Source organism: Podarcis filfolensis, assembly GCF_964270895.1.
Source record: "Podarcis filfolensis genome assembly, chromosome: 2".
NCBI classification, from domain to species: Eukaryota; Metazoa; Chordata; class Lepidosauria; order Squamata; family Lacertidae; genus Podarcis; species Podarcis filfolensis.
Genome location: NC_139605.1, coordinates 15,338,957 through 15,360,862, shown reverse-complemented (window position 1 = coordinate 15,360,862; position 21,906 = coordinate 15,338,957). Strand labels below are relative to the sequence as shown.

At 44.6% G+C, this 21,906-nt stretch overlaps 2 protein-coding genes and 1 long non-coding RNA gene across 3 annotated transcripts in view; 2 read left to right on the top strand and 1 right to left on the bottom strand.

Moving 5' to 3' along the window:
- The window catches only part of LOC310757507, a 72,275-nt gene that overhangs the window by 2,443 nt on the left and 47,926 nt on the right, over positions 1 to 21,906 (bottom strand). The window lies entirely within an intron of this gene.
- Positions 370 to 8,566, top strand: LOC310757206 (killer cell lectin-like receptor subfamily B member 1B allele C). Its single transcript, XM_083602468.1, has 6 exons — positions 370 to 745; positions 3,016 to 3,114; positions 4,237 to 4,386; positions 6,071 to 6,225; positions 6,707 to 6,810; positions 8,037 to 8,566. Exons 1-6 carry the CDS (start codon positions 661 to 663, stop codon positions 8,155 to 8,157), a joined length of 714 nt encoding a protein of 237 aa, XP_083458594.1. The 5' UTR covers positions 370 to 660; the 3' UTR covers positions 8,158 to 8,566.
- Positions 16,236 to 21,906, top strand: part of LOC310757211 (C-type lectin domain family 2 member H-like) — a 63,950-nt gene continuing 58,279 nt past the window's right edge. Inside the window, exon 1 of the mRNA XM_083602478.1 lies at positions 16,236 to 16,520. The gene's annotated coding sequence lies outside the window, so the exon portion shown is untranslated. The remainder of the gene's footprint in view (positions 16,521 to 21,906) is intronic.

Here is a 21,906-nt window from a genome sequence, read left to right as displayed (position 1 = left end):
GCCTTCTCAATCCGGCCTGCGGACGGTCCGGCAGTCAGCGTTTTTTTACATGAGTAGAATGTGTCCTTTTGTTTAAAATGCAGCTCTGGGTTATTTGTGGGGCCTGCCTGGTGTTTTTACATGAGTAGAATGTGTCCTTTTATTTAAAATGCATCTCTGGGTTATTTGTGGGGCATAGGAATTCGTTCATATTTTTTTCCAAAATATAGTCCAGCCCCCCACAAGTGTCTGAGGGACAGTGGACCGGCCCCCTGCTGAAAAAGTTTGCTGACCCCTGGTCTGGAGGGTCACAGGTCCATCTCCTAGCATTTAAGCAACTGGCTTTAATGAAATGAAAGCACACAAAAGGTTTTAAAAGAAGGTAGTGGGCTTTTAACTTCAGTGTCCTTCTTGACCTCAACAGCAGAAGCCATAGACACCCGCGGGTCTTTCTCGACTGCAGCTACTTTCTTTAATGTTTCTCCTCCTCCTGCAAGCACAGATGAATATAACCGCAACTGTACTTGGGGAAGGAGGGATGTCATTTAGCTGCAGTCACACAGAAGGGAGCTGATATGTAAGCAAGATAACACGAGCAGCTCAGTTTCCGTGAGTTTTACGTGGGTGTGAAGAAAGTTTTTCACTCACAGATAGTTCCACTCTCCAGAGTGACAGTTCAGCATGGATGGAGCAGTTGTCTATGCAGACATAAAATTACTTGAAGTTTCCCCACCCGGAAGAAACTTAGATTCAGTTCAGAAGCCAGGTATGTTGAGCTGTTATCAGTGAATTATCTTGAACTGCTTGTGCAAGACGTAGGGGTCGAGGGTAGGACCATTTAAAGCTGATGCAGGAGGGTCATGTGGCCCAGGCCTCAAATGCAGGCACACATTCATGTTTTGGCAATTGCAAAGTTTCACCAGTTGTTTTTATTGCACGGCAAACCAAAATGTGGCACTGTCTCAGCTTAAAGGTAAAGGGACCCCTGACCATTAGGTCCAGTCGTGGCCAACTCTGGGGTTGCGGCGCTCATCTCTCTTTATTGGCGAAGGGAGCTGGCGTACAGCTTCTGGGTCGTGTGGCCAGCATGACTAAGCCGCTTCTGGCGAACCAGAGCAGCACACAGAAATGCCGTTTACCTTCCCGCCAGAGCGGTACCTATTTATCTACTTGCACTTTGATGTGCTTTCAAACTGATATGTTGGCAGGAGCAGGGACCGAGCAACGGGAGCTCACCCCGTTGTGGGGATTCGAACCGCCAACCTTCTGATCAGCAAGTCCTAGGCTCTGTGGTTTAACCCACAGCGCCACCCGCATCTGTACAATTAAGTGAATAAGTGGTGTGATTTAGTAAAATACTTTTCTTTCTTTATTTTTGTTAGCTGATACAAATTTTGCCATGTTGAAAAGTTTTAAAAGTTCCTAAATATTAATTATAAAATACATCCATTCTGACGGCACAAGAGAAAAACGATGAGGAAAATGTCCTCTGTTCAGCGGGTATTTTTGTTCAGTGCTTTTTTTGTTTTCTTGTGTTCATCATTTCTTATGCTTTTATTATAACTCAAAAAGCTTGAAGTGGGCCAGACCTCGCCAGATCTGTCAGGGAGCTCAAAATCAATTTACGGAAACATGCTACCCTTTTCAGCCTCGCTTAGAGCAGCTTTACACAAGCTGAAGGAAGAAATGGGAGAGAACGTAACACTTTCTCACCATGTTTCTGAAGTGGTACCCACTAAAGGGAGGAGGGGATGAGGGAGGTGTTTCTGCATCTGAAGTATGGGACAAAGACTTGCTGCATTATTTCCTGTTGATTCCAAAGAGAACTGGGATAATCTTTGGATAATCCCTTTGTGGTGGGCCAGCACATTTGAAATGAGGTGCAGTAGTGAATTTTTGTTCACAGTCTCACATGTAAAGAAATGAAGCAATGCTTCATTATGCTACTTTATGCATTTTCTTTAGATGTAAAGGACTGGTGAACAGGAACTTTGGAGAACTTGCACCTCTTCAACAGATGACCTGATACCATACAAGTTCATATGACACACACACACACACACACACACACACACACACACACACTGCCAAGAACAGATCAGCATGAGCATAACACAAATTTTTGTCTTCCTGTGGTTTTTTCATGTGCAATTCAAGATACTTGTTATTATCTACAAACTGGGACCCGAACATATTTGCATGGGAGTATTTTCACTCTTGTGAATTCATCTATATTTGTTAGAATCTCCAGGAAGACTTGGCAAAAGGTGCCATCTATTGGGGATGTTAAATTGATGGTGATGGAAGCAGAATAATCTCTCTCTCTCTCTCTCTCTCTCTCTCTCTCTCTCTCTCTCTCACACACACACACACACACACACACACACACACACACACTCCCACTCCTGTATCTACTTTCTGGACCTACTTTCTGGAGGAGGGTGAAAAGGTGGGGGCAGCACTAAATGAGCAAAAGAAGGAAAAGAAGAGGCAAAGTAGAGCCGGCTCTACCATCAGGCAAAGTGAGAAAAATTGGTTTGCCTCAGGTGCCAAAATGTCTTGGGCTAGCCCTAGTTTAGGCAGTAGAGAGTACAGTACATTTTAGCATGGAGTTAAAGGATTCTGGGCACAGTTCAATCCACTGGTAACTGTTGGAGGCTGGGCTAAACAGCCATTTGATCCTCTACAATTCAATAAATTATCACAGGTGCACACCCAGTTCTTAGTGGTCTCATTTTGGCTCCATTCCTTCTCACCTATTAAGTTCGCTATTGGAGGCAGAGATGCCTTGCAGGCAAAGAGCCCCTGGTTCATTCTCTGGCCAGATAAGACCCCTACCTGAAGCCCTGGAGAGCCATAACTAGACAGACAATACTGAGCTAGATGGAGTAACAGTCTGAGCTGATGCAAGGCACTTCCTTATGTCCCTATTTCATAGCAGAATTCTCCATCAAGGCCCTGCAATGCAGAGTTAAAAGCTGAACACAGGGGTGCCTTGGAACATTATCCCCAATCTTTTCACCTGCGTTTTTGCAGAACACCAACTGTGCCCACGCTGGCATGGAATTATGCTGCAGGTTGGATGGGCTGGAAACATCGTCCTGGTGGCAGCAGTGATAGTGATGGGAGTTTGGGGTAAGTATCATAACGTGAGATTTGCACAAGACTTAATAATGAACTTCCCTGGGGCCCTGGGTGCCTGGGCACCCACAAAATTCCCCAGGAAGGTGCCAGGCACCCACAAATTTCAGTGCCAGGACCGTCCACAGGCCGGATTTGGAAGGTGAATCTGGCCCCTGGGCCTTAGTTTGCCTATCCATGATGTTGACTATGGTCTTCTAAGGAAACATGGCCATTTAAAAGAGATAAACCAATTTGAAAACCTCATGATAAACAAACAGAAGCAACAATTTCTTAGTAAGATATATAACAGAATTATGAACGTGGACATATCTAAGAATTCATATCCATGTAATTGTGACAAAGAATTGAGGGGGGAAATGTCTCAGAAGAAGTAGACATGGATGCAACCACATATCCTATAGCAGACTCTGTGCACCAATTTAAAATAAAGATATACAGATTAGTATTCCAGTGGTACCTGAGACCTGTATCACTTAATCCATGGGTAGGCAAACTAAAGCCCGGGGGCCGGATCAGGCCCAATCGCCTTCTAAATCCGGCGCGCGGATATATACAACAACACAGTTTAGATATGGTGGAGGTGCAGAGCACCAAATCAGAAAGTGCTTTATATTTTTTTGGGTCTAGCTATAACATAATGATTTTTGGAAAACTGTTATAAATTAATTAAACTTACAACAGGCAAAAACATTGCTTTTAAGTTTTGAATTTTATTTTATGCTGTTTTGCTTTATTGTGATTTTTTAAAAAATAATTGTTATTTTACATTGGTGATATGCTCAGAGCTGCTTTGAAAGGATTATCCATAATGATTCTAAAATAAATAAAAATATAAAATATCTCGGCCCCTTGCTGACTTTGGAAGGACAACTTGGTATTTGCAAAACATCTTTACGAATCCCTGTGGAAGTCAGCAGATGCCCTCTATCTTTTGGACTAAAACTCCCATCATGGCCATGCTGGCTGAGGCTGCTGGGAGTTGTAGTTCAAGACACCTAAAGGACCCCAAAGTGGAGGGCGCTGTGGAGGTTGCTCATCAGCCAGCAGTACTATCAAGCTTTAAACTTACAACATAGTAAAAAAAAAATCTGCCTAAATCTTTCTCCTCCTCAGTTATAAATAAAACTCCACAGGATCGTGAAAAACAGGTCAAAGCATCTGAATGGTCTCCAAACACAACTCAGTACTGCCCTGCAGGATGTGAAGGAAGCAAAGCATCAGAGGATTTCAGGTCTACTCTGAAAGAAAAATTGTGTGAGACGGGTAAATTCATTTCATAAGTAACTGCGACATGCTTATGCCTTTGATCTGCCTCTGCTACGCTTTCCAAGTAAACTGTCGTTACTAAAAAAAAATTAATATTCTAAATGTATAGCGACACCTAGTGCTCAGCTCTGGAAAATGAAGCCCTGAAAGAAATTTTCAGCTGAAGTACAATAAGCCCACAACTGATACAGGGGTTACATTGTGGGGATCACGCCTAAAGCCGGAATCGCATATAGTCAAAGCACATTGATTTCCACAGTGGTTAGGATTGCTAAAGTCACTTTTCTCAGAACTCCCGTCCCCTGTATTTTATTTTTTTGCCACATGTAGAAAGCTGAGCATGTTAAATGTGCGTAAGTTATGGACTTACTGCGCTGGAGATTGTTTCTATTATTTTAACATTTGGTAGGGCCGGCCCAAGACATTTTACCATCCTGAGGCAAGCCACAAAATGGCGCCTTCACTACCAGGGAAGAAGGGGTGTTTGAAGATCTACTTTGGGAACAAATCAACCTTACCTGAGAGGTGAAGTGGGAATCAAAGGCTATCATGGGGAGGGGAGGCAAACCCTCTGAATCACGCTGGCTGCAGGTACAGATTAGAAGACCCCAGAGGGCAGCCCCTGCCATTTCCTTCCAGCGGGGAATACTAGCATTGCGTCCTATTTGTCAAGAGGCAGCTTTCGAGCGGGCATTGCAGTGTGACGCTGAGGAGCCATGAAATCCAGCCTCCAATGATGGCGCCACAGTCATTGTTGCCACCATGGTTGCAACAGTAGTGGGCAATGTATCCTTGGATGCTGGATCTGCTGCACCTATGGATCCGACTGCCTGAGGCAGTTGCCTCACCTTGCCCCATGGGTGGGCCAGCCCTGAAACACACATGGTACACAGATTAACACCTTTTCCTGCCCAAAGGATTTATATTCTGCATTAGACTGAGGGAAAGGGGGGAACCTGGCATTTGTACTAAGAATAAACTTCCCGCAATCTCATTTGATGAGTTTTCAGTTTCTCTGCATTTGTTCTGGAGCAGCCTTTCTCAACCTGTGGGTCCCCAGATGTTGTTGGACTACAACTCCCACCTCTAGCTAGCAAAGCTCAGGGATGATGGGAGTTGTAGTCCAACAACATCTGGGGACCCACAGATTGAGAACTGCTGTTCTAGAGTCACAGGCACAATGGGCGCAATCCTAACCCCCTAGTGTTTATAACAGGGAAGGAGAGGTCACTAGACTGGTGCAAAAGGCCTTCTCCACCCATCTGTCCACTGCTGATAGTGCAGCAAATCACAAACTGATTTGAAAACGTAGAGAATTGAACTTAACACGGGGAAAATGAGTAACTGAGGGGAGGGAGAATGGAACAACTGCTTATATGTAGCCCTACTCCCAGCCTGAGGTTTGGCTTGCCCAGTGCATATCTTTGGCCACATTCTGTTTGCTGAGCTTCAGTTCTTTGAAACTGACAGAATACCATACATTTACGACTAAAACCACCGGGACTTCTGTTATTCTCCAGCTAACAATCAATAATATGCAAATAACATCGTTCTGCAAACTGCTGCGAGAGATCTGCTGCAAGAGCGCTCGTGAAGCTGAATGGCGAAAGGCTCGCCTGAAAAGTACAGATTGTGTGAGGTATAAATCCAAATTTAAAACAGTGGGAATTTTTCTTCTTAGGGGATGGAAGCTGCCACCTGTGCCCCATGCAGTGGCATCTGCACAAGAATAAATGCTACTGGTATTCTGAAATGATTCAGTCTTGGGAGAAGAGCAAGGAAGACTGTATAGCTAAGAAGTCTCACCTACTAATAATTGATGATCAGGAAGAAAAGGTACAAAATATTCAATCTGGACAAGGAATTTTTACTCTTTCACACTTTTATCTCTATTACAGAATGTTTGCTCTTTCACCCTAATTAGTGCTCCATGACCTAGGATTTCCCACAGCTGCAAAAGAATTTAAATGCTTCTCACTCAAGCAATAGACCTCACTGCAAAAAATAATAATAATATGGGCATGTGAGGGCTTTCGGGACTTATGAGGGCAGGTGTATGTGCTAAGATCTATTCCCCAGCTCCCCATCCACCACACAGTAAGATCTTTGCCTGGGGTCCATATCCTGTTGGCCTTTTTTCTGGGGGTGCTTTTTCTGGGGGGTACGCAGGGGTATGCATACCCCTAAACATTTTGTGAATATAAGTTTGGCCTCATTGAGGGGCAGTATTTCAATACGAGTAGGAAAATGAGAGTGACCCCTAAACATTTTTAAAGAAAAAAGCACTGTGTTTATGTAATTAAATCATATTTTATAGGAATTCATCCAGAAAAATTGGAAATTAGTATGGATTGGACTTATCGTGTCATCGCCAAAGAAGAAATGGATCTGGATCAACGGCTCTTTGTTACAGGAGAAATTGTGAGTACTGAAACACCTGTGTAGGAAAAATTGTGCAAATCAATAGTTTTGCATGATGAACTTGCAAGAAAAGCTACGATAAGGAAAACTGTAGACGTTACCATGGCTATATAGTGGTACTTCTGGTTGTGAACGGGGTCTGTTCCGGAGGCCCGTTCACAACATGAAAAGAGCACAACCCGCAGCAGCGTGTCTGTGTATGCGCAGGTTGCGATTCGCCACTTCTGCGCATGCGCATGATGTTATTTTGCGCTTCTGCGCATGCGCGAGCAGTGAAACCCAGAAGTAACCCTTTCCGGTACTTCCAGGTCGCCGTGGGACATAACCTGAAAGAACGTAACATGAAGCAGATGTAACACAAGGTATGACTGTACACTTCTTAAAGGTATTGCAGCTCTGCTCATTTTTACTACATAAAGCATATAGCAAAGAGTCTTATAGCACCTGAAAGACTAAGAGCCCAGTCCAAAATTGCCTCCTGATACATCAGCCCTGTTGAATTCAGTGGGGTTACCTTGTTCAACACTTCATTCCTTTTCATTTTCTTATATTCCTGTTCCATCTTTCTTCCATCATGGAAGATGCCATTCCTCCATCACATGGGGTTCCCAGGCAGTCATTCGTCCAGGTATTGACCAGACCTTGACCTGCCTAGCTTCAGCAAGACCTTCAGGGCATACTGAGGAATTTCAATGTACAGTGCTACCTCAGGTTACATACGCTTTAGGTTACATACGCTTCAGGTTACAGACTCCACTAACCCAGAAATAGTACCTCGGGTTAAGAACTTTGCTTCAGGATGAGAACAGAAATCGTGCTCCGGTGGCACAGCGGCAGCGGAAGGCCCCATTAGCTAAAGTGGTGCTTCAGGTTAAGAACAGCTTCAGGTTAAGTACGGACCGCCGGAACAAATTAAGTACTTAACCCGAGGTGCCACTGTACAGTCATACCTCAGGTTACAGCCGCTTCAGGTTGCGTTTTTTTGGGTTGAGCACCGCCGAAACCCAGAAGTACCGGAACGGGTTACTTCCAGGTTTCGGTGGTGGCGCATGCACAGAAGTACTAAGTCGCGCTTTGCACATGCACAGAAGTGCCAAATCACAACCCATGCATGTGCAGATGTGCAGACCCGGGTTGCAAATGTGCATCCTGCATGGATCATGTTCGCAACCCGAGTGTCCACTGTATACATACACTGACTGCTGTTTCATTCCTTCCCGCCACAGATTTCCAGCAATGCAACCTGAGGAAGGCAGCTGTGGTGCCCTTCAAGACAATAAAATCTATCCCGAGCTGTGCAGCACACAGCTTCACTGGATGTGTCAGAAGGAATCTGTACTCCTTTGAGTATCTTCATGTGTCCCCATTCGTAATTAGCTACACGCTCTCCTTTAGACATCTTGTTCTCCGTACTAAAAAAAACCTCAAGGACCTTCTTGACGGCTGCTCCCAGACTTTGGAATTCCCTCCCCAGAGAAGCCAGACTGGCTCCCTCCTTGTTGTCCTCCCGCTGGCAGGTGAAGACTTTCTTACCAACAGGCTCTGGAGAACTGACTGCTTCTAACGAAAGAGCTGGTGCCATGCTGTTTTTATTGTGATCATTTGTATGGCTTTAATAGATTAAATATATGTATATATGTAATTTTAATTCTATCAATGTGTGTTTGTTTATTTTAAATTGTTGTTTTTCTTATTTGTTTTTAGCTGTTCTTCTTTTTCTCTGTAAGCCGTCTCGAGTCCCTGTCAGGGGAAAAGGCAGGGTATGTATGTATGTATGTATGTATAAATAACAATAGATAACAATACAGTCGTACCAGTGTGGTGTAGTGGTTAAGAGCAGTGGACTCGTAATCTGGTGAACCGGGTTCGCATCTCCGCTCCTCCACATGCAACTGCTGGGTGACCTTGGGCTAGTCACACTTCTCTGAAGTCTCTCAGCCCCACTCACCTCACAGAGTGTTTGTTGTGGGGGAGGAAGGGAAAGGAGATTGTTAGCCGCTTTGAGATTCCTTAGGGTAGTGATAAAGCGGGACATAAAATCCAAACTCTTCTTCTTCTTCTTCTACCTCTGCTTACATATCCCTCTGGATATGTAAACTTCGGTTTGTGAACGCGGCATACCTGGAAGTGTATACTTCTGGGTATCGCCACGTGCACATGCGCAGGAGTGCTCTATCACGACACGCACATGCGCAGAAGCAGCGCCTCTGCCTACGGACTTTTTGGGGTTGTGAAAGGACCGCCAGAACAAATGAGATTCATATCCGGCGGGTCCACTGTATTATAACAACATAAAATAGCCCTCACATGACAATGACAGCACCACCGTACAGGAGACAAGCAATGTTTCCTCTTCTTGTTCATCTCTCTTTGTGGTCTCAGCATCTTATGGATGTGAATCCTCATTACAGTGGCAAAGGGATGAGAAAAACTGGGCTTGGTGGATATTCATCAAGAGTTCTTAGCTAGGAGTACTGTGTCTTTTGGAACAGAGTCACCTGTTATAGTGATTTTTTGCACACTGAGGAATAAGATAACCACCCTACACACTGGTATCTAAATTAGGCTATGCTGCTATGACATCCCGGTTGAAAAGGACCAGTGCTTTTTTTTCTAGAAAAATAAGTGCTGGTTCTCACCATGAAGTTGTTACAGTAAGTGTCACACTTTTAAACCAAAATAAAAAGAGGTGCTGGTACTGTGTGCCCTTGAGTACCCCATTAAAAAAAGCACTGAAAATGATTGCTTTGTTTCAGGTAGGAAACTGACAGGCACTTTCCTACGTTCATTCTAAATGCTCATACATTGTTTTAAACCCCCTCCAAGTGTCACCCCCCCTGCTCATTCTGCTCAAACCTCTGCCATTGTTTAAAATTGCCACTTTCCTCACTCAGTTTCCCCACATCCCAGCAGTACCTGAACCTCTTGTTTAAAACGGCTGGTGTTGCGCAGGCCACCTTCTCTTTCGCTCCCCTCCCCCACCCTGACTTCATGCAAATCCAGGATCACGGCAAAGCTTTACAAATCCTGCAATGCATGATGACGGCCTTACATTTTTTTGTCTATAGGAAGAGAGATGTGTGCAGCAGCAGTAGTAGCAGTAGTAAGAATGTTGTCATGCTGCAATTCGTATGGCCACCAGCAGGTGGCCATGCAAATTGCAGCATAGCAACAGAACAGTAGACAGCTGGCCGAGGCAGACAGATAGAGCAAGCACTCTTATTAAATTAAATAAAATTAAATAATAAATAAATAAATAAAAATAATAAAAAAATGAAATATAAAATAAAATAATAATGCTCACCCAAGACTACCACCAGAATGACAGTCACAAAGTCTGCTACTCAGGGGGTACTCTCATGTCATCAGGGAACCTAGGAAGTATATGTGAAAGAGTGAAAGATACTGTATTGGCCTGAATATAAGCCACGCCCAAATATAAGCTGCACCTTTAAAATTCAAGGGGGGTGGGGAGAAAAGAAAAACAATAACCTAATATAAGCTGCTCCCTTAAAATTCTGCAGGCACTCTCACCCATTCTGTTTTACCGTATGTCTGTTTCAGCCGCGATATCGTAAAAGTCAATTTTTGTAAGGTCGCGAATTTAAGCCACAATTTATTTTTTTCACTGTCAGAATTTGGGAAAAAGGTGAGGCTTATATTCAGGCCAGTACGGTAATTTGTGAACTTGAATGGCATGAGTTAGGGATGGAGGAGAAATGTGATTCAGTTCACACTGAAAAATGAACCTGTCAAATTTGCACAACAGGAGAACCAAAGCACAGCTATCCTTCACATTTTGTACTGCTCTGAATTTTGTGTAAGCGGCAGGCCATGTCAAAACTAATCAGGTTTAACTTGTTGATTTATTGTTCAGAGCAGGAAATGGAGGGGAAGTCATTCTTTTAGGTAACGTGGTAACTCTATGGAGGGTTATATGAAAGTACAGTGGTACCTCTGGTTACGTACTTTTCGTTCCGGAGGTCCGTTCATAACCTGAAACTGTTCTTAACCTGAGGTACCACTTTAGCTAACAGGGCCTCCTGCTGCCGCCGCAATTTCTGTTCTCATCCTGAGGTAAAGTTCTTAAGCCGAGGTACTACTTCTGGGTTAGCGGAATCTGTAACCTGAAGCGTCAGAAACCTGAAGCGTATGTAACCCGAGGTACCACTGTAACCTTAAATGTCTATCGCGGTGGCTAATAGGCAGCCAGATCCCTTAGCATAGGTGTGGTTTGGGCCTTGTAAATTAGAAAACATCACCTATCTCTCTTTCGTTATAGTAAGTGCCCTCATAAATTATCCAAACCTGGATTTGACTGTAAATTTTAAATATAGATGACAAATAAATGAATATAGTGGCACATAAGACACCCACTAAACCATTAAATACTGGGAGGAAGATGTAGAAAACTAGTGGACTGGTTAAATAAATTTGGGCTGCAATTGTATGCCTAAATGGGAGTAAGCACCACTGAACAAAGTAGTACTTACATCTGAGTAAACATCCAAAGGAGAAGTAAATGGAAGCAACTAACTGATAGGAAGCTGCCTTATCTCAATCCAGACTATTGCTCCAGCTAGCTCAATATTGCCTGCAGCTTCAAAAATGTAGACAGAGGTTTTTCCTTGCCCTACCTATAGATACTGCAGATTTATTTATTTATCTCCTACATTTATAGTTTGCCTTTCCTCAAGGAGCTCAGGGTTTCCCCCTCTGTTTTAACTCTTACAACAACAATGTGATGTAGGTTGGGCTGAGAGGGAGCGGTTGGCTCAAGGTCACTGGATTTGAACTCTGGTCTCACTGGTCCCTTCATGAAGCAAGTGTATTTCACGAAGTCTTCAAGCTCTTGCAAAAAAAAAAGTTTTCATTTAGTCCTCAGTGCAAATTATTTTAACACAGGAAGTACGTTGTTTCCCATGTCTGTGATCAAGTGCTTCGTATGGTGAAAAATATGAGTTTGGGCTTGATTCCACAATTCCCTGAGATGAGACTTTAGTCTGTGTTTCCCATCATGTTGGTTCCTTGGGGACAGCCTGATCATGAAGCAGAGCAGGAAAATGGATTTGGGTAGGTGTGGGAAGAAGCAAATCAGCACCACCAACCAATCTTGCCTTTGCATTGTTTTATTATTGGACCAGCTCACTTATTGACGTATTGGTTGCATGTTTTTGCTGGTTGAATCACTTACTCGGTGAGGCAAGTCAATACACACACCCCTCAACCTCAGATCACAGCGGGAATCTCCCAGTACTTCCCTCGCCCTAACCAATTGGATGCTCCACTGGGCAGCTCCGCCCCCTTCCTGTTAAATCAGCGACAGGCTAAGTCCCTCCCTTTGCTGCTTTACATACTTAAAGGGCTAGAGTCCTACCACTGCCTCTCTCTCTCTCTCCCTCCCACCCTCCCCCTCCCACGCATGCAGGACAGAGCCGGCTGGCCACCTCGGTGCCTTGCTCGCCCCCGCCCTGAAGTTGAGCAGAGCTGCCCATAGCAGAACAGCCTGTGGCACTCCAACAGGCTCTTCCCTGGACTCCTAATCTCGGCACCGTACTCTCAGCCAGGCGCCCCTGAGAGCCTGGCACCCTGGCTCCCCGCACCAGTAATGCGTATGGTTAAGACGGCCGTGATCCTGAGAGTACCTAAGAGCCTAGCTTAGCTTCACTGTCACATCATGCCAACGTCAGCAGACCTACCAGCATGGGAGGACTGTTGCAATTCTCTGTTAGAATTGCAAGGAGTTGGCGACGAATGCTGGGGCTCCCTGCAGAAAGTGATGAGCTAGGTTTTACTTTGCTCCTCCTTGGCTCAAGTTCCAGCCATCACCTTTCACCTTCTCATGCCTTCTGAGGGTTTGGGCTTTGCAAAACAAAGTCTGGAGAAGATTAGGCAATGCGATTTGAGAAATGAACATTTTGCAAGATGGTGGGTGTGCCAATAGGTTTCCTCATAGAGAGTGTTGACATTTAACGTAGTTCTTCATCTCTGAGTTCAATGAGGGAAGAGAACCAGTGCGCGTGTTAATTGGGCTTGCTGAACTGGAGTCAGTTTGGCCCAGTCCAAAGGTGGTATAAATAGCACTTACTCCGTTGAAATAAGAGGGAGAGGGAGCAACAAGTAGCCAACATTTGTGAGGAGGGGAGGCCTGAGAATTTCAGTGGGAGAGGAAATTACCAGTCATGGTCACTTATTCATTCTACGCCCGGAACAGAAATAAATCCAGTAAATATAGCTGGTGTTCGCTGGTGTTGCTTTTAGACTGCAAGCTTGTTTACTCCTGCTCCTGAGGGCAGGACTCGAACCAGATGTAGGAGTGCAAATATCCAGAGTGTGGGGTCAGGTGGGATTACTATGAGGAATTATTAGGAAAATATGCATCAAGCCATTGTGTCCGCTGTGAAAGCATGGTGTTGACTGGGTTTAATTCACTGACAATAATTTCTGATCAAATCCCACAACCCTCTGCATCTCTGGCCATTTTCTCTACTGTCCATTTCTCTCTGCTTGACAAGTCAGGTACACAGCCCAGTGGCCAGCTGCTTCGCCAGGGATGCATCCTGAGCTGTGAAAGATAGTGGGCAGTTTCTTTGATGTAGCTTTTCTGATATGTTAATTTTAGGCTGTTAATCTTAGGGCCAGGAAACAGATCTCACATGAAGGTGATAATGATCGCTGTCCTCCTGGCCATCCTTCTTATCATGTATATTGCTTATGACCTCAGGGGTTGCCAAATGCACTCCTTTGTAGTTCTGTTTTATTTACCCCAGAATGTATGCATGCTTAATTAGTTTTCGTAGTTTAACTTTGTCCCTAAGTGGGGATTGTTGAAATGCTCAGAAGAAATCTGATTGGTTCTTACGAACACTCTGTAAAAAGTTCTTTTGTGAATAAAACGACCTGGGCCAGAGGGTGGAGGGACGGATTATTATACGCACCCTTCCCAGAGTCTTGCTGGTTCAAGCCTCTGTGTGTATTTTCATTATCAGATCCTTCCATTGCTTTGAGAACGCCACACCAATGGCTTCAAGTGACAAGAAAGGAGATTCTGACTAAACATCAGGAAGAACTTTCTGACAATAAGAGCTGTTCAAAAGTAGAACGGACTCCTTCGGGAATTTGTGGCCTCTGCTTCCTTGGAGGTTTTCAAGCAGCGGTTGGATGACCATCTGCCATGGATGCTTTAGTTGAGATTCTTGCATTGCAGGGGGTTGGACTAGATGACCCTCGAGGACCCTTCCAACTCTACAATTGTATGATTCTATGATATCCTCCCTTCCTCCCAAAAAGCAATTAAATGGGGGGGGGAGGACACACACACATATTTAAAGCCTTCTTTAAAAGTGTGTTAAAAGTAATTCCAATGCAGACTGGGAAAGCTCTGTCTTTAAAGACTTGTTGAAAGAGGCAGGTCTTCAGTAGGAGCTGAAAAGACAACAGAGGAAGCACCTGTCAAATACTCAGAGAGGGAGGGGGTTCCAAAAAGGTAGCTGTCACAATACTAAAGACCCGATTCCTGCATTGTGCAGATTCCTAATAAGATGATATCAGCTGGAGGCCCTTGCCTAAAGAGCACAGCAATCAAACAGGTATATAAGGGGAGAGATTATCTTTCAGGTATCCTGATCCAATAATAATAATAATAATAATAATAATAATAATAATAATAATAATAATAATAATTTATTATTTATACCCCGCCCATCTGGCTGAGTTTCCCCAGCCACTCTGGGCGGCTCCCAATCAAATGTTAAAAACAGTACAGTGGTGCCTCGCAAGACGAAATTAATTCGTTCCGCAAGTTTTTTCTTCTTGCGAGTTTTTCGTCTTGCGAAGCACGGTTTCCCATAGGAAAGCATTGAAAATCAATTAATGCGTTCCTATGGAGACTGCCTTCAGACCAGGTCCGGGGACAGTCTGTCCCCGGACCTCTTCCGAAGGCTGGCAGGGGGAGAAGGACTTTTCTCCCCACCGCCAGCCTTCAGAACAGCCTTCTGAATGTTGGCGGTGGGGAGGAAAGCCCTCCTCCCACCGCAAGCCTTCAGGACAGGTCCGGGAACAGAGGGGAAGGCGCGCAGCGCTTCTCCTCTGTTCCCGGGGCTTGCGGTGGGAGGAGGGTTTTTCCTCCCCACCGCCAACATTCAGAACAGCCTTCTGAATGTTGGCGGTGGGGAGGAAAACCTTCCTCCCACTGCAAGCCTTCACGACAGGTCCGGGAACAGAGGAGAAGGCGCGCTGCGCTTCCCCGCTGTCCCCGGAGATTTCCCTATGGGCTTTCGTCTTGCAAAACAAGCCCATAGGGAAATTCGTCTTGCGAAGCCGCTAAAAATCGGAAAACCCTTTCGTCTTGCGGGTTTTTCGTTTAGCGAGGCATTCGTCTTGCGGGGCACCACTGTACAGCATTAAATATTAAAAACTTCCCTGAAGCCTTCAGATGTCTTTTAAAGATAGGATAGCTGCTTATTTCCTTCACATCTGAAGGGAGGGCATTCCACAGGGCGGGCGCCACTACTGAGAAGGCTCTCTGTCTGGTTCCCTGTAACCTCACTTCTAGCAATGAGGGAACCGCCAGAAGGCCCTCGGCGCTGGATCTCAGTGTCCGGGCTGAACGATGGGGGTGGAGACGCTCTTTCAGGTATACAGGACCGAGGCCGTTTAGGGCTTTAAAGGTCAGCACCAACACTTTGAATTGTGCTCAGAAACGTACTGGGAGCCAATGCAGATCTCTCAGGACCGGTGTTATGTGGTCCCGGTGGCCAGTCCCAGTCACCAGTCTAGCTGCTGCATTCTGGATTAATTGCAGTTTCCGGGTCACCTTCAAAAGTAGCACATTGCAGTAGTCCAAGCAGGAGATAACTAGATAACTAGATAACTAGATAACTACAGCATGCTCCACTCTGGCGAGACAGTCCGCGGCAGGTAGGGTCTTAGCCTGCGTACCAGGTGGAGCTGGTAGACAGCCGCTCAGGACACAGAATTAACCTGCGCCTCCATGGACAGCTGTGAGTCCAAAATGACTCCCAGGCTGCGCACCTGGTCCTTCAGGGGCACAGTTACCCCATTCAGGACCAGGGAGTCCCCCACACCCGCCCACCCCCTGTCCCCCCAAAACAGTACTTCAGTCTTGTCAGGATTCAACCTCGATCTGTTAGCCGCCACCCATCCTCCAACCGCCTCCAGACACTCACACAGGACCGTCACCTCCTTCACTTCCCAAGCTGTGCAGGTCTTCATACACCAAACTTCTTAGCCTGCTAGCGAATTGTCAGCTTGTTGTGTATTCCTTTCACAATACTGCAGACCTCCCACTAGATGGCAGCTGTTGGTACTTTTTCTGTTGATACTTTTTCTGTCTCCAAACTTCCAAGCAGATCCTGAGGTGATCTCATTATTCTGAGAAACGATGCCATTGCATTGCTTTCTTAGATACTGGGCACCAAATTGGGTGCAGCAGTCCGTTTGCAAAGCTGGTGAAGGCGAGGGTTGTGCTCCTTCTTTGTTCTTCTGAATTCCCTCTAAGGATATCTCTTGGTTTCAAAAGAGGAAGAGACTTTTTTCTACTGCGTGATTTTTGCAATGCTTACAAGACTCCTCCTGATGGATTCTGAATGGCAAGCGGCCTGCTCCGTTGAGGGAAATAGAGCTTTGCTTTGTAAAAGGGGAACTGTCACCTAAACCTTTGGTGAGGCGTTGGGACAGAGTCCAACCAGGTAAGGGAGCATATAGAAACTTTTATCATAACCTCACAATTCTCACAATTCTCCCTGGATAGGACCTAGCACTGAGTCTTCCGTGTGTTTTGTTGTTATTGTTAAAATTCAAAAGGAAGCCCAACTACTAGAAAGTAATGCACCTCCTGTCCTATCATGGCAGGTGTGTCCCATTTTCAAAAACTATGTTAGCAGGTTTGAAAAGGTGCCATAAAGGATTGATTTGCAAAGCTTCTTTTCTGTTATATTCATTTGCATTTCATTTCCTTCTTTCCTCATATGCCTTTTTTGTTTTCCTGATTGTTGTCCGATATGAAACTCAATGATCCCAGGCAGTGCTTTTTTTCTATAAAACAATTTTTTTTTAGGAATACCCTCATTTTCCTACTCATATTGAAATACTGCTCCTCAATGAGGCCACACTTAGGCTCACAAAATGTTTAGAGGTATGTGTACCCCTGCGTACCCCCAGGAAAAAAGCACTGATCCCAGGGCATTGTTCCCTGAAATTGTGTGATGGCTGGTTGCTCTGATACAATACAATAAAAAGTTGAAACAATGAGCAGAGAGTTACGCCTTTGATTGCCTTTCCACATTTGTTTCGTTTTCTAGTTGTCAACATGTTGGCCCTGTTTGATTTTCTGCCAAACCCTCAAGGCGCCACTGATGGGAAGAGATACTTTCGATTCTTGTAACACAGCTGCTGCCCTGCTGTAACTCCTAAACACTGCACAGGGTTTAAGGTTCAACTTGTGTTTGCTAAACTTGCCATATAAATAAACTCTTCCTTTAAAGCAGAGAAACAATGCTTTTATTAATTTGTTTGTTTATTTAAACCCTACCTTTCTGTGTTACAGGACTCAAGGTGGCTTATAGATAATTTAAAAAAGAACTGCTAAAAACATAGAAAAAGCAATCATTAAAAACAATTAAGAACTTATAGGATTAAAACTATCTATCTATATATACACACAGGGGCACCATCAGGGTGGCCAAGGGGCCAAGGAGGGGACTGGGGCCCCTCAATATTCTGCGGGGATGTTTGCACATCAGGTGCGCACCACACATACAAGTTGTGTGGCATGTGTGTGTGACATGTCAGCATGTTGCAGCATGCACATGTGACATGACCACATTGCTGGGTGCTAGCCCCCTCAAGTGTGTGTGTGTGTGTGTGTCCCCAGAAAAAAGCACTGTATATATATATATTGTGTGTGTGTGTGTGTGTGTGTGTGTGTGTGTGTGTGTGTTAATAAAAATTAAAATAGCACTAGCCCCCTCAAGTGTGTGTGTGTGTGTGTCCCCAGAAAAAAGCACTGTATATATATATATTGTGTGTGTGTGTGTGTGTGTGTGTGTGTGTGTGTGTTAATAAAAATTAAAATAGCACAGCACCAGCCTTTCATTAGAAGCAATGTTTTCCAAAGCCTGTTGGAACAAGAAAGTCTTCACCTGCCAGCAGAAGGACAACGTGAAGGGAGCTAGTCTGGCTTCTCTAGGGAGGGAGTTCCAAAGTCTGGGAGCAGCCACCAAGAAGGCCCTCTCCTGCATCCCCACCAGGTAAGGATGCAATTCCACAGTGGGAGGGGAGAAAACAGAAACTGAAGACCTACCAAAGGCATAGGCAAACTCGGCCCTCCAGATGTTTTGGGACTACAATTCCCATCATCCCTGACCACTGGTCCTGTTAGCTAGGGATGATGGGAGTTGTAGTCCCAAAACATCTGGAGGGCCTAGTTTGCCGATGCCTGACCTACCATCTCTCCCAAGGTCCCCCAAGTATTAGTACTGGAACCCATGCTTTTTTAAAAAGTGATTTAGAGTTAGGAGTGAGCAGGGAGATAGCCAGCTTTGCTGATGACACCAAATTGGTGGGGTGGTTAGAAGAAATAGGGATTCTATGGAGATCCAAAACTGGGCGAACTGCATTTTCCATTTTAATGCTCATTCAGTGTAGGCTAAAGCAGAAGATCCTAATTTCACAAATATGCTAACGGGGTCTGAACTGGTGGTGACTCACTAGGAACAAGACCGTGGGTTCGTGGTGGAGAGCTTGATGACGATGCCAGCCCAGTGTGCTGAAGCTGTGAGAAAAGTGAATTCCATGCTAGGGATCATTAGGAAAAGGACTGGACATAAAACAGTCTATATCAGGGGTTGTCAACCTGGTCCCTACCGCCCACTAGTGAGTGATTCAGGATTCTAGGTGGGTGGTAGCTGAATCCTTCTTCCACCGAGCGCCGGTGGGCGGTAAGGAAATTTTACCCTCAAGAAAGATGCATTAGTGGGCGTTTGGTATAAAAAGGTTGACTACCCCTGGTCTATATAATGAGTTGTACAAATATGTGCTGCAAGTGCACTTGGAATAATATGTACAGTTCTGGATGCCTCCTCTAGAAAAGGGATGTTATATATCTAGAAAAAATTCTTCAAAAAAGAGCCAAAACGTTTTGGGTTTTTTGCCAAAAAAAAAAATTGCAGTGATTTTCAAATTTTTACAAATTGGTCTGTCTATTTATTTATTTATTCCCCAGCCACTCTGTCGGAATTCAAGCCTTAGTCAGAGGAATTGGCCACTCTCCAGGTGCCCGGCTTGAATTCCTTGTTGACCTCCCCCATCAGCGACTCCCGGCAAGACAAGACGAGATCTCTATCGGCGATCCTTCTCCACGTGAGAAGAACACAACCACTCCTCCCCCCTCATTCCCAGGGAGGGGAGAGAGACAGACAGAAATGTATTTACATGCCTTTATTTCTGTCTTTCCAGCAGTACAGAGAAAACGTGTCTGCACTCTCTCAACATCAACAGCAGAGAGAGAATAACTCCTCCCATGTACTTCCAGTACAAGTCAGATGACACTCTGAGCTAACATCCGGCGCTCAGTGCACAGAATAGACTGTCCCTTTGTTCCCACGGTACAGTCCCAAAACATCAACATCCTGTTTGGCTTTCCAGCCATCTGGAGCACTCTTTCCAGCATTGCTCCTTTTTCGTATAAAAAGGTTGACTACCCCTGGTCTATATAATGAGTTGTACAAATATGTGCTGCAAGTGCACTTGGAATAATATGTACAGTTCTGGATGCCTCCTCTAGAAAAGGGATGTTATATATCTAGAAAAAATTCTTCAAAAAAGAGCCAAAACTTTTTGGGGTTTTTGCCAAAAAAAAATTGCAGTGATTTTCAAATTTTTACAAATTGGTCTGTCTATTTATTTATTTATTCCCCAGCCACTCTGGGTGGCTTCCAACAAGAAATTTAAAATATATTAAAACATCAGTCATTTAAAACTTCCCTAAACAGGGCTGCCTTCAGATGTCATTTTTTTCCAAATCTCACTTCTTGCACACCTTCCTGGATGTGTCAATGGTTCTCCTTAGTGTTGCATCATGTTCCCCAATTATTTCTAGTTTATCTTCAAACATAATAATAATAATAATAATAATTTTTATTTATACCCCGCCCTCCCCAGCCAAGGCCGGGCTCAGGGCGGCTAACAAGCAATAATAAAAACAAGTTGAATGAATACAACTTAAAAACAAGATTAAAATACAACATTAAAATATTGAAACATTAAAATATTAAAATGCAGCCTCATCACAGGAGGAGAAAGGAAAAAGGAAAAAGGAAAAAGAAAGAGGGGGAAGGAATCAAATTGGCTCCAAGCCAAAGGCCAGGCGGAACAACTCTGTCTTACAGGCCCTGCAGAAAGAAATCAGATCCTGCAGGGCCCTGGTCTTATGAGACAGAGCATTCCACCAGACCAGAGCCAGTGTTGAAAAGGCCCTGGCTCTGGTTGAAGCTAATCTAACTTCCTTAGGGCCCAGGACCACTAGGGTGTTGCTATTTATGGACCTTGAGGCTCTCCGTGGGGCATACCGGGAGAGGCGGTCCTGTAGATACGAGGGTCCTAGGCCATGAAGAGCTTTAAAGGTCAAAACCAGCACCTTAAATCTGACCCTGTACTCCACCGGGAGCCAGTGCAGATGGAAAAGCACTGAGTGAATATGCTCCCATGGCAGAGACCCCGTGAGGAGCCTCGCTGCAGCATTCTGCACCCGCTGGAGTTTCTGGGACAGCTTCAAGGGCAGCCCTGCGTAGAGCGAATTACAGTAGTCAAGCCTGGAGGTGACCATTGCATGGATCACTGTGGCCAGATCGGGGCGGGAAAGGTAAGGGACCAACTGCTTGATGCGGCAAAGGTGGAAAAATGTCGCCTTGGCTGTTGCTGTAACCTGCGCCTCCATGGAAAGGGAGGCGTCAAGGATTACACCCAAACTCTTAACGGAAGGCAATGGCACTAATTGGGCCCCCACAAGAGAAGGGAGTTGGTCCCTCATCCCCATGCCATCCCGACCCAGCCAGAGGACCTCTGTCTTCGAAGGATTTAGTTTCAATCGGCTCCCACGAAACCATCCAGCCACAACTTCCAAGCATCTGGTCAGTGTGTCTGGGGCGGAGTCAGTGTGGCCATCCATCAGCAGATGTTATTACATTACATTACAATATATTTGCTTTTTAACTTAATTCCTTTTCAGACAACTATCCATCAATTGATTCCTGCATGTATATTAAGTTAACATTTCCAGTTTCAACAAGGGAGGTTACTTATCAGATTGTCAATCCCTGCTAAATCTTTAATTAAGATTAACTAACATAAAATAAAACTTCTCCTTCCTTCTGTGTGTACAGAGACATAACAATCTTCTTGCTGCTCAGCTCCTTTGTCCCAGATCACACGTAATCTGCAGTCCTTTTTCCAAAATGTTTAAGCGAATGGAGCAACTGCCCGATGAGGAAATGTTACAACATTTTAGAGTTTTACATTTGGGGGGAAAGCATAAGATTAGGCAAAGAGTGAAGAAAGTGGAAAGATTTTCCACCCTCCTCATAATACTAGAAACTGGGGCCAACCAATGAAAAGCCAAAGAAATCACATGGTGCCTGGTTAAATTGTGAAATTCTCTCCCACAGGAGTAATAGCCGCCAACATGGCTTGATGAAATGTAAACAAATATTGAAGCATGTTTTAAGCACTGCAGCTATATCTTCTACGAATTTGTCTAATTCCCCTTTAAATGCATGATCTGTGGTGCATTTTTGAGGGCATCTTTTTTTAAAAGCCTTTTAATATATTTTTTATGAAAGATTTCTTCGTTCACAAAAATACGTGCATTGTCTCTTTTTCAAGTTGCACTTTCTACAGATCAGTTTCATTTGTTGTGAGACATTAGTGTTGCATACAGTGTTAGGTTAGGAAGAAAAGAGGAGGAAAGAGGGGGAGGGTGTTGTAAACAAAAATTGCCCTTTTCCCTTATGGGGTATCCAAGAGCCCATATAGAGTCCTTACATAGGTTCCCTATTGGTAAGAGAGAATAACAGAGGC